At 41.6% G+C, this 13,115-nt stretch overlaps 1 protein-coding gene across 9 annotated transcripts in view; it reads left to right on the top strand.

The window, feature by feature from the left end:
• man1a2 (mannosidase, alpha, class 1A, member 2) overlaps positions 1–13,115 on the top strand; it is a 137,195-nt gene that overhangs the window by 83,574 nt on the left and 40,506 nt on the right. For all 9 annotated transcript variants that reach the window (XM_040148288.1, XM_040148287.1, XM_040148286.1 and 6 more), the window contains one exon: positions 10,178–10,272. In XM_040148288.1, coding sequence (XP_040004222.1) covers positions 10,178–10,272 — 95 coding nt within the window. The remainder of the gene's footprint in view (positions 1–10,177; positions 10,273–13,115) is intronic.

Below are 13,115 nucleotides of genomic sequence, written 5' to 3'. Positions count from 1 at the left end.
CTTGAACTAGTGTTTTCCAGTTGTCCTCTGGTTATTAGCTTGTGATTTTGTTATACACTTTGCAGCTCGAGTTAATTGTTAGAGCACAGATCAGTTCAATTAGCCTATAATGACTGAAGATTTGTTATTTCACCAGGCCTAGTTTATCCATGCTTTCTTCTACATGAGCTGAACACAACCGTACTTACATGTAATATGCCATGTTATGCATAAATACACAATATAAGATGATAGCACACATCACATGGTCATAAGTATGTGGACAGTTGAATAAAGTATGCACAACACCCGAACATTACACCCATAGGTGATTGCTGAACATCTCGTTTCAAAACCAAGGGCAATAATCTGCTGTTTTAACAGCTTATACTCTTCTGGTTTCAGGCTTATGCAAGATTTTGGAACGTGGATTCAGAGATTTGCTTTCATTCAGCCACAGAAGCACTGGCGGGGATTCAGACCAAAAGCAGACCAGTGTTGAAACATCGCAGGCAGCTCTATTGGTTGGGCGCGTGTTGTTTAGGTACCAGTGCTATCGTGAAATACAGTCCAGGACCTCTGGCAAATGAGAGGGCTGTGTGTTTCCACACAGGGCTACTGTAGACCATAGTGGTGGTTGGCGATAGACTCTGGCTCGCAGTCGGTGCTCCAGTTCATCCCTGTGGTGCTGGATAGGTTCGAGGTCAAAGCTGTGTGCAGGCCAGTCAGGTTTTTCCACTTCTAACAGGTAAAACCATGTCTTTATGGAGGTGGTTTTGGAAATCAGAAAGGGTAAAACTGTTGCAACAAAGCACGCTATTCTTCTAAAGAATCATTTTATGCTGTAACATTAAGATTTCCCTGGATAGGAACTAAGCCTTAGACCAAAAATACACAAAACTATGTACATACATTTGGCCACATAGCGCATGTGCAGTGTGTGAAAAGTAACGGCGGTAAAACAAACTGTATGCTTATACAAAAACAAATAGATTTGTATGCAATAGACAACAAATGAGAGACTGAAAAAAAGATGAATTTACGATAGGAATACAATTTGCTCAGACAGCAGCATTAAATAGGCAGACCATAGTAGACTGACATTCTAGCCAGTCAAAGAGCAGCACATATTGAGGCCACCCCAGTTGTTTCTAGCAACAGTCGTCTAGCTTCCCCTGGGAATCCTTTTCCCCTTTTGCAGATTTTGCTTTGATGACATGCTGAGTAGCTGGCTGCTGCTGTGCCGGCAGGTAGGAACGAGCACACACACACACACACACACACACACACACACACACACACACACACACACACACACACAGACACACACTGAGAGAATGAGCAAACCAAGATGGTGTAACAAACAGCAGTAAAAAAATGTAATTTCATCACAGCTTCATAGACTCCACTCTGCAAAGTGGGGTAAAATTACAAGGTGCATCTGCCCTACTTAGAATTTAATAATTTGATTCAAGCACATTTGCAAAAGTACACGTTGACATAGGAGTGAGAGTTGGAAGGAGAAAACGGTTGAAAGGCAGTCCAAATGAGATTAAGTCAGAGAGCTGTGAAGAAGAGAGTGAAATGGATGCAGAGGGAAGAGGACAGAAAAAGAGTGAGAAATGTTTGTAACGGAGATGACAGGCAGGAAGATTTGAAAAAATGTCCCGCGCGCCGAATACAGGAAAAGAGCAGAGATAGAGACTAAGGGAATAAATTAAATGAGTGAAAGAGAATGATGAAGAGTGGGAAATGGAGAAAAAGATATCTCCTTATGAATTAATAGTGAGCAAATGCAGGTGTACAGTAGTACAGATAAACTTCAACTTAACACCATGTAATCTTAAAATCCAGTCGCACCACTTCTGGACATCCCACATTTTTATTTTCTTGATGTTTTCTTTCATTGGGAAGAAAAAAAATATCAGCTTTGTTCTATTTTCTGCTCTCTTCAGGGGAGAAGATGGTAACATTCAACAAAGGACCGTCTAAATGACGAACACCAGATACAGTAGAGACAGTATAAACACAGCAGGTGCGACTTCCACAGCAGAGCAACCGGCTGTATTTGTTTCAGAGTCAGAGGATCGGAAGCCAGAATAACTCATCAGTGATCATCAGTCTTCTTCAAAGCTTCACAAGTACATCGTTTCCATTAATGCCCGATGCAGAGTATCTGTCGGAGGCAGGCAGCAGTAAATGTGCCAGGGTGTGGTGGCAGCAGATGAAGCAATCATAGAGCTAATTTGATAATGGTGCTTGGGTTTTTCTCCATGGGAGCTCATCTTTGTGCCCCCTGCCTTTGATGCAAGGCCACTACATGCTAAGCAATATGAGCAAATGGATCAGCTGATAGTGAAGTGGCATGGCAAAGTATGGAAACGACACACAGTAACCACGAACACACACACACACACACACACACGCTTAATCCTGTCTCTCCTGCGGGGCCTGGGGGCCCTTCTTACGAAGCAGGCGCATTCAACACATTTCACAGTCTACCCCTTAATCCCTTTAGGAGGCTCCATTACATGTCAACAGTGGCCCACTGCTTGCACCAGAGACTGTGTGCGTCTGCTTGTGTACACTATGTATGTGTGTGTGCAGTGTTTTATATGTATGAGCAAATTCTTTATTGCGGTGTGAAAATGCTGATCTTATTAAGTCATTTAGGCGAGTACTTAGTAGTAGCCTTAGTTCTTTTCACACAGTGTATTTGTTACGGGGACTTAATGATCAAGAGGGACTAAGTTAGCGATTAGTATAATTGATATTACCTGTACTCACTGAATGGTAGGAATTAGTATTTTATTTTTTGGCAAAAGAATGTATTGAGGGGTTTATGATCACAGGGTTGTTACACCAATATATAAATTCTTCTGATGTTAAAGCACACGCGCGAACCAAAAACCAAAAAAAAAAAAAAAAAATCCAAACACATTGCTTCTGGTGAACAAACAGACCTCTTGTATTTGAAGATTGGGACGGATTTGACTTGGAGTAGGATTTTTAGTTGACGGTGGGGTTGAGTTGGGATGTCGAACAGCAGCAAAGAACTGACAGTTGGAAGCTGCGGCAGAAGGAGCACTTTTGAAATGTAACGAAAGGGAGAGGATCGGTTAAGAACAGCAGCGTCAATGAAATCTGATTGGATACGAGTAGGACCCACGCGCTGCTGACGGGACTGAGTTGACGGTTCAGGATGTCTGTGCTAAAACATAATTTGAGCATTTGTTAGAGAAGATAGACCCCGATGCAATTAAGCTCCATCGGTAGTAGTTAATTTGAATGTGTTGTCAGCTCTCTCACTTCTGCATCTACAGGATCAGCTACATTTAACTTTTCCATGCAGTGTACGGTCTTCAGTTGGCTACTTAGCAAATCTCGAATCAAATAACTACGTATTGCATGTGTTTTCATGGTTTATGTGTGTGTTTTTTAGGGTTTCTAATGGGCCTTTTTTTTTGTACTTGTGCACACTTTGTTGTGTGTGTCTCTGTGTAGACTCATATCTATCAGTGCCCACGCTGCTTTACAGCGATTTTAGGCTCTCCCAGCTGCTCACAGCTTACAAATTATATCCTCATGTGTAATAACTGGATCATTGGCTGAGTTTAGGACATGTTTGAGTGGCGGATTACAGCGTTCCCGGTCCCCGGGACGTAACATTGATGTACCATTTGGCAGTTGACTCCATCCAAAGCGCCTTATGGGACCATCGCACACATTTTTAGCATGGCTGGTCCCAGAAGGAATCAGACCTCTCTCCCCCTGGCAGCATTAACGTCCTTCTTCACCACGAGGGCCGCAAAATCAGCCTGTGTCCCCCTCTAACCTCCTCACCCGTCCCTGCTGTACTCTAAATCTGCTGTCTGGGAATTTGGCCCATCGAAACAACCCAGCGGCCTTTGGCCACTACTAATCCTGAAAAAGTGAGAGAATGGAGGAAAGAGTGATGGGAGAGGAGAAACGGAATAGGGAGAGCGCCGAAGGATGGTTATGGAGGACACTGCTAATGGGTGAATAAAGAAAAGAGATAAGTGGAAACAGGCAAAAGAAAATTGGAAGAAGCAGAGAAGAGGAATGGAGATAGATGTACTGTATGTTAGTGTGTTCTTACTGATAGTGTCCATATACGTATTATGGCTCAGTGGGTACTGGATTATATATGACGTTTGATTAATCTGATAATCGGATTGACAAACACATACCAACAATAATTTTTGATTAAGATCACTTAAATTTGGTTGTTAAAGTAATGAAAAATAAGATGATCAGCAGAGATTTCCAGAACGGTTGGAAAAGGTTGGAAAAATACAGATTCATTAAGCAAAAACATCCAGCTAGCAGCGTGTCATTTTTAGCCAGTGCTGAGCAGCAAACATCGCCTCCAATACGTCATATCAGCTGTGACTAATTCATTTTAATTGATTTTTTTACTTGATGACAGGCCTAAATTAAATTTGGCTGGTTTGCGTGGTCTCTGCACGCAGCTGTCAGTAGTTATCGAAGATCGTTTGTGAGGGAAGACCCTCTACCCTGCGACACCACTGTACAACCCACAAGTGTTTCTTTAGCTCCAACGAATCCAACAGTGTGTGATGTCTTCTCTCTAGCGGGTCACGTCACGTCACTGTCAGGGGCGGCACTCTGCCAAATGAACTCTCGGTCACGTCACATCAATAATTTCAGTTTAGAAACTTTATATTTATGAACCATCGCCTTCTGTATTTGGATCGAGCGGCTCATAAAACATAAGGTGTGGGAGATTAAGTAGTCTACAGCTGTGTTGTTTCAATTTGTAAGATAGATAGGCGGTTTAATCTTTGTTCAAGTCAGGTAAAGATATGTATATGTTGAATCGGACTTGGTATTTGCAGATACCCAGTATTAATTAAAGGGCTCGGATCGGGGTCTGGGGCAAAAGAGCTCGATCGGAACATCCCTACTCACCTCTGGTGACAAACTTTGTGATGGTTACACAAATGCCAGATTACCTCAAACACATTTGTGGTACTTTTGCACTGCAGTGTCCTTGTTATTTATCAGCCAGTCTATAGGCGCATGCTTTGTGATAAGTTCAAATTGGCCGATAAAATCGTACCAGCATTTTCATCCATGTGAGGTTTGCGGTTTGCGCATGCTCTCGAAATGTATTGCTTCGCCTTGTCCTGTTTCCCAGTTGTGCGTTTCAAATCTCTGTGCATGTGTTTGTGTGTGTATGTGTGTTCACTGAGAGGGTACATCCTTCAGTGATCGATTTTGAAGTGTGCTGTAATGCATTTTAAAAGGCTGAACACTAAAGCTGTCAGCCCTGGAGGGAGGATGATAGAAACAAGTTAGGACCCGCCAGACAAAAAGTGTCTGGACTTGTCCTCCCCAAGGATTTTTTCCTCAAAGCTCGTCAAAGCTTGTCTCCTTGCTACAGTAAATATCATGTCAGCCGGATAGATGAACATTGGCCTTGTGGTTGTTGTGCTGCAGTGTTTTGGAGATGTGTAAAGGAGGAAAAGGTGGTAAACATAACTTTGTTCACTTAAAAACCTCTAGCTGCAACCAGAATATGAGATTTGAAGCAGCATGAGATTTAATTTTGAAATATTTCTCCCACTGTAAGTCCTCATGAGACTTAGGCGTATACAAAATTTTGTTCTGCCCATTTTTCAGTTTTTTTTTTTTTTTAATAGTAGTGTTGATATGATACCTGAGTTTCAGTTCCCTTTACAGAAATGAGACGTGTGTTAATGTCAAATATAAACATGTGTTAAAAAATCCTTTTTTTCTATTTGACAAGAGAAGGACAAGTTTTCAAATGAAAAATTTTGTCCAAACACTATAACTGCAACAATTAGTTGCATTAGTGGATGGAAAGAAAATTTATAGGTGACTGTTTTGATAATAAATTCATCATTTAAGTCATTCTCCAAGCAAAAAGGCCAAATATGTGATAGTTTCAGGTTCTCAAATGTGAGAATTTTGTTACTTTTCTTTTTCTTAAGTTATAGTAAATTTAATATTTTTAGGGTTTGGACTGTTCGTTGTACAATACAAGACGTTTGATGACGTCTACTTAAATTGTGATTATTTTTATTTTCATAGTTATTTCTGTTGTTTTATAGTCCAAATGATTAGTCAGTTAATCGACAAAATAGTCTGCAGATTAATCGACGATGAAAATAATCATCGGATGCAACCCTAGCAAACAGTCTTTAGAGAAAAAAAATCAGTAATTGGTTACAAAAAAGTAGGACAAGAACTGTGCCTAAATAGTCAAAGATTTCGATTTAAATCAACAAATATTTGATAAGAGAAGAAGTACAAAAGATTATAAATCTGACTGGACAATTACTGCAATTTCAGTACTTGACAGCAACTCTAAACAACAGAAGAAATTACTGTTGTTTGGTACAAGCAGCTATACACAAATCTACTCACGTCTAAAACAGTGTCTAAACATGTCTGAACAAATAAAAAGAAAATCAGTTCATCTTACTTTAAGATTTTTTTTTTTTTTGGGTTGCACAACAAATAACACAAAACTCAGTGGGTGGCCAATCTTTTACATAGCAAAGACTGACCACGTACTAACAATGCCCAGTTAGTTGCTACAGGCACTGCGGTCGTTGGTTGGTAGACAAAATAAAGAATCGGCAGCCAAAACCGTACCTGCATTTATGTGATGCGGCTGGCAGCATACGGCATGTTGCATATCCTCTGAGACTGCTGACACCCGATGCTGAACAATGAGTTCGGCTACATAAGTGAAAACCGATAGAGCACCACTGGTCTTGAGTGCGATAATGCTCTGTAACAATACAAACAAGATAAGGAAAACGTACAGGCACTAATTAGGCAGACGGTCTATCCTCCTCCTCCTCTCAGCAGGTTTACTTCCTTTAACAACCAACAATATAACCCTTGTTTCCCTGAAAGGCCTGGCTGCTTTTCTCTGAGAGCAGCCTTTTTTTTTTTCATTCCTGCCTGTAGATGAAAGCAGTGGCGGAAGATGATTATCATAAACTGTGGAGTTTTATCTGCGAAGGCGGCTGGCCGTCTCCCCTGATGGGTAGTTTGGATCCTGTCTCTGCTTGATGACATCAGCAGCGGGATTGACAATAAAAGGCAATGGAGTTTGTTAAGGGCCCCGTTGCAGGCGGGCAGACAGGCCACAAATCAGTGGAGGGGTTTTATGGTGACTGGGCAGACATGAGGACGCACACGCGCACAGAACCTGACACGTCACGAGCTCACAATCCAGTCACGTGTACCTGAACTCGAGATGCAGATGCCTCCTTCGAATCCGCCAACACCTTCTGTTACCGTCGTTACCAGGAACTCAGCGCAGGGGCTCTGCCTTTACTCGGAGTTGGAGTCCCTTTCCCACCGGTCAACCAGAGGTTGAGTGACCACAGCAGGGTCAGAGAACCTGCCTCCTTGTCTGCCTTGTTCTGCCTTTTAAAAAATGTAACCTTTAACACATTCATTGGAACATGCATGAAAACATAAATGTGTGCCTCAAATCTAGGAACCACAAACACTGAACTGCCTTCAAAATAATTGGCATTTATCATAGATAGACAGATCGATTCCTCTTTGATCCCCTCTCATCCTTCCTACTAGTTTTTGCTCTCTGCTTTCTCATGCTTTCCCTTCATATCCTCTGCATATCCAGGCCTATCTCTACATCTGTTTGACTGCGCCATTCTCTCTCTCCCTCTCCGTCTCTTCGTCTGTATTTGTCCGATGTTTAACTCCACAGTTTGACCTCCAAGCCTTCTGTAAGGTGCCCTACTGGCTTCTTAAGTATTCCGCAAACACCGGCATGTGTTATTGCTCCCTCTTACTTTGCGAGACAGCAGGAATTTTCCATAGATCTGGCCTCTATAAAACTGCTCAGCCCTGAAAGATTGTGTTGATGAATCAGCATATATCTGCCTCGTATTGAAGTGCTTTTCTCTGCTCTACCTGACTGCTGTCTGGAAATTGTGTGACTCCCGCTTTTGTGCAGTTTTCCCACAACTGCCCCTTAGTAGTAAATTATATTTTGCAAAAGTGGAAATTCAGCATCTTAAAAAGTCTTGATTCATTTCCTTCTCGTGTTTTTTTTCCCCCGGACTTTTCTGAAAAACTGGATCAAAATAACATAGCTGTGCGTACAGGTTTTGAAGGTACACCTATCTGGCAGCTGCTGCCAGTCTGGTATTCAAAATGTAGTCAACCTTTCGTTGGACATTGTAGATCAAAACTAGATTTTGTAATACCCAATTTGATCGTCCCTCAACCAGCTCATTCATGTACCATGAATATTTTTTTATTGTCATTTTAACACGTGAGTGAACACTTGATTTTTGTTTTTCATTAAGCACTGCAGTAGCAGAAGTTTGGGAGTTTTTCCCTTATTGCTTTTACTCATGATAGAATATTGGCTTGGCATTAATTGACAAAAACATTGGTAGCCATTTTCTGTGCGTGCCCATCATCTGGTGAGCTGCAGTGCACTGAAAGTCAAGACAAATGGTCAAGTAAAACTTTTTGTCTCCTATTGTTGACTTGTCTAAGTGGTAGATTAGTCATTTTGTAAAATTTGATAACCTACTAAGTTCTTTTATCTAAAAATGTTCTAGTACTTTAATACTGGAGCAAACGATGATGAAGCATTGAGCGGTATGTCACCATAACGATGTGGAAAACTCCGTAGCAGCTTGTCCACAGACGTTTTGGTGTCAGCTGGGTGTCCGTCTTTGTCAGCTCTGCAAAGACAGACACCCGGCAGACAGACACACTGCGAGATGTAAAATGGTTCCAGATTTGTCTGTCTGGGCCAGTTGTGCCAGTTGGATTAAGATTTTCTTCAGCACATTGTTCATTAATGCCTTGTTTTGATCTGTGTGACTGCTGTGGGCTAGTCAACATCAAAACCCAGACTGCAGCTCTTGCAGCCCAGGCCCTGCTGTGTGTGTCTAGTTTACCTTCATTAAGTTTTGCAGTTCATGCTTTGAATAACTGGATTTTCTTTAACAAGATTTTATGTTTTGTTTGGACATAAATGTGGCAGCTTCGTTAGACAACATATTTGCCCTTATTCTTGTGCTTGTCATGTGAACTTAGGTGTTTAATATTCTTTACCTACTCTGGTTCACAAGTAAGTCTTGAGGCACCACTAATATGAAATTTTGTCTTGAATAATGCAAATAGTTAACATTTAATCTTTCTGATTTCAGTATTTTCAAGCAAACAAACTTTGACAACAAAATAAATAATCTCTGTCTGTTTTCTGTGTATGAAAATAGTGGTAAAATTTATAAAGGTAATTAAAACTAACTTTCCACGAATGCAGGAAAACATGTTTGTCTTGGATTTACTGAAGACTAGCCATTAAGTCTTAACTTGTATCTGTCGCAGCTTGAGTTGTCAGCAGAAAATGTGAACTTAATAAATTTGTGTTGTTTTTTTTCTCTTTTTTCAACTTATTTGCTGTTTGCCTCGAATCATGTCACCAATGTTTGTCTTCCGAACAGTTTCACGCCATTCATCCGACCACCATTTTCAGCTTTCAGCATATCCACGTGTATCCCATTAGTTCAGCAGCAGAATAACCTTAGTCTCCTTTTATCTTTCTGATTGACATACTGGGAAAAGAACAAGCGCTGCAGCAGATTTTTCTAGGACCTCATCTGTCATTACGAGTGCAAGAACTTGTGTAATCTCACGACGGCACGTCCTTTCCTCCACATCAGTCTGTATAAATTAGACACCAGTCATGATATTAGAAATCCAGCTCAAACTGTGTACTTTGGTCCCTCGCTCTGCTCAGTTGATGTTTTTTGACCTCCAAGCTTTTTCTCGTAGGCATCTCAGTGGTATTCCGCAACGTCTCACATTGCTGCAGCACAGTTTGAAGGGAGGCTTTGCATATATTAGGCTGCCAGTCTCCTCCATAAATCTTTTCAGCTCTGACACTGTGTGGCCATCATTTAGCAATCGTCTGTCTCCTGACGTCTCACTCTGCTTAATTTGCCTTCATCCTGCGTTTGTTTCGGTTCTTGGCGCATGTTTTATGCTTGTACCTGTCAGCTGTTTGACGAGAATATTAAGCAGGCAAAAATGGATGTACTACTGAATATTCCAAGTGAACACAATAAAAGTGAATTTTAAAGCTGACCCCATCGCTCCCCCATCTCTCTCTCTCTCTCTCCAGGTATTCAAGCTGAAGGCGGTCCAGCTGGCTGAGAAGCTGCTCCCGGCCTTTAATACCCCCACAGGAATCCCCTGGGCCATGGTCAACCTCAAGAGGTCAGTGACGCTGCCGCCGAAAACCCTAACCTGAGACGAATAAAAAGAGAGGTGTGTCACTCAGAATGAGTATAGTGACGGAAGTGAACTCAAAAGTATCCACAGCATGACTCTGCGCGGGATTTGATTGGCAGAGTGCTCCGCACACACGAGAAGTGCGTCTGTGGCAATTTTAGGCTTCTCCCTCCTCTATATGTTATCATAATTTAACATCTGCAAAAGTATTGAAATGTCTAAAATACAATTGTTAAACAATTTTTGTTGTTTTGTTCACTTTTGTATTAATTCCGACCGGCAAGGCCTTTCTTATACTGAGCATCTGCCTCACAAATAGTCATTTGAACTCAAAGCTCCTTAACAAATAAATTCTTTATCTTACTATATACTGCCCATTTCCACGTTAACAGCCCTACGATACATCTCACATTGTCTGGTTTAACGGATTTTTGTTTTGGTTTTAAAACTGGTCTCAAAGACCCGAACACCAGTGAAGCAATAAGTCACCTGAACACAATGTGAAGATTAACTGTCACGTTTACCTGGGTAACAGTGAATGAAATTATATGTTTATTTATATGCAAATACACCTGTGCTCACGTATTCCCTGTCTTCACAGCAAATCTCGAATGAATTCTTTGGACTAAACAATAAAAAAAAGTAATATTTTATTTATATTCAGTAGTTAAGAATGCTAGGAAAATCTAAGTAAAATAGGCTCCTTTTTAGCATCTGCTGAAACTATGAAATTAAGTGAGACTGTAAATAGAATTTGAACAAAGACTTTTATGACTTCTGTTATCTCGTTCCATCAGCGAGATGTTTTTAGAGTAGGGAGTGAGATTATTTTAACAAACGCCCATGTAACGGACAGCGTAAGCAGTCTGCGTCAGTCTCCAGACCGTGGTCAGGAGGCACCGGGGCAAGGTTGTAGCTATCGTCGGGGTTTACCTCCCTCACTATACTCCGTTGCTGGTAAACAAAACCCGTGAACTCTGCTCGGTTCTTGAGAAGCGATAGCGTTTGTTTCCTGTAGACTGAACACAGAAGGTTATTTTAGTAGCGCCAGTAGCTTGGGACAGTGCCGGCTCGAAAATTAGCCCACATATCGACCTCTGACAGGTTGTGTGCTTGGGCCTTTAAAGATGGACTTGAGCTGTACTTCCAAGGGGCAAGCGGCAGCCAATAAAAGGTATTTTACCAATAACGTAATGATAATGTCAGTTTTGACAAATGTTCTGTTAATTAACCAGCCCGGTTAGTTAACTGCTAACCACAGTTCTTTTTTTTTTTTTCATCATTATTGATTCCGATTAAATCCTGCTAAAAAGTAGTCCCTTATAAATCCCTCTTATCTGGCTTCGTAGTTTTCCGGTGCACGTACACACTAAATGTTTGTCTTATAATATCTGTAAGGATCTTTAATTAACTCTGAAGGTCTGAGACTGTATCTCAGCAACAGCAGCACCTAACGCACACACACACACACACACACACACAGGCTTGTCAACAGTGATCAAGACTAACCTGACACACAGTTGAGTCATAGCAAAGATCCACAGTGTTGACCAGGGTTTCCTCAAATCCACCACTTTATCATTTTATTAGGGAAGGTCAAGGCTTTTGAAGGTCTCTAATGTCGTTAAATGTTATGTTTGAGTCCTGACTTAAATTTTTGAAGGTCTTCGATAATCCTACACAGCCCAGGCACACTTTTTAAAGCTCCCACACATCCGCGGTCCAACCCCCACAGGTGTTTTCACTTTGTTTTTGCCCGATTAGACCTCCTCACAGGACTGTGTGGGCATCAACAAACTGTACTGTAAGTGCGGGACAGCTTACCTACTTACTTTCATCGTTCTCGTTATTACCTAGAGTTCGCTGACCTCGTGTTATTCCCAACGTAGCTGCGCTCGGCGTCGGCCTGAAGTAAAGTCCAATCGAGAGAGAAAAAAGGGTTTTGAGTCGCCAGGGAAATATTTGTATCCCGTGTAAATTTTGCTCTTAACAGGCTGCAGAAATGTGTGCAAGTGTGTTAGATCCAGCCCCTTAGGAACCTGTAGTCACCCTGTTAACCTGCAGCTTGTAGCAGCGGTCTTCTCTCCTGTTGTGGCCTATGCTTGAAGTCCGCCATTACCATAATATTTCAGTCCTGTCGGTCTCTACCGCCTCCCCATTTTTTTTTTTTTTTTTTTTGTTTTTGTTTCGTTGTATCTGTGAAGAGAGTGAGAAAGTGTCTCCGCGTGTGTGCTTTTTCTATCTCCCTCCATTCCCCACTGCTCTCTGTGTTATCAATTTACCTATTCAGTGAATGAAACAAGGAAATGAAATAAAATTGCTGTATTAATCTGCGGGCTGCGTTGTTGCTAAGAACCCTGCCTCGCTGCGTGTGTGTGTGTGTGTGTGTGTGTGTGTGTGTGTGTGTGTGTGTGTGTGTGTGTGTGTGTGTTTGTTTGTGTGTGCGTGCGTGCAATCAGCTTCCTGTTACAGGCAAGTTGAGAAGGCCTTCTTTTGTCGAGGTAATTCTGACTCGTTAGACGCTTTGTGTTCTGCCTTAATCTGCCACTAGACAAACACACACCGGAGAAAATGTTTCAACACATGTTCAAACGTACGCAGATGCCCGCAGGAATAATTGTAGACACAGGAATTTAATCTGAATTGAAAACACAGACAAGTGACACATCTCTCTCTCATTTTTCCGCTTGATCGGACAAACAAGGTGCCTCTCACACTTAGCTCTACACACACATACACACAGGAACACAGACCCACAAGTTGCAGCCTATTAAAGTTACATGCACTCATGTATAATTGAAGTAGTTCCAGATGCCTCTTCTGTCACT

This window comes from Xiphias gladius, chromosome 16, assembly GCF_016859285.1.
Source record: "Xiphias gladius isolate SHS-SW01 ecotype Sanya breed wild chromosome 16, ASM1685928v1, whole genome shotgun sequence".
Lineage (NCBI taxonomy): Eukaryota > Metazoa > Chordata > Actinopteri > Istiophoriformes > Xiphiidae > Xiphias > Xiphias gladius.
The sequence above is the reverse complement of the archived record's forward strand: the minus strand, read 5'-3'. Positions and strand labels throughout refer to the sequence as shown.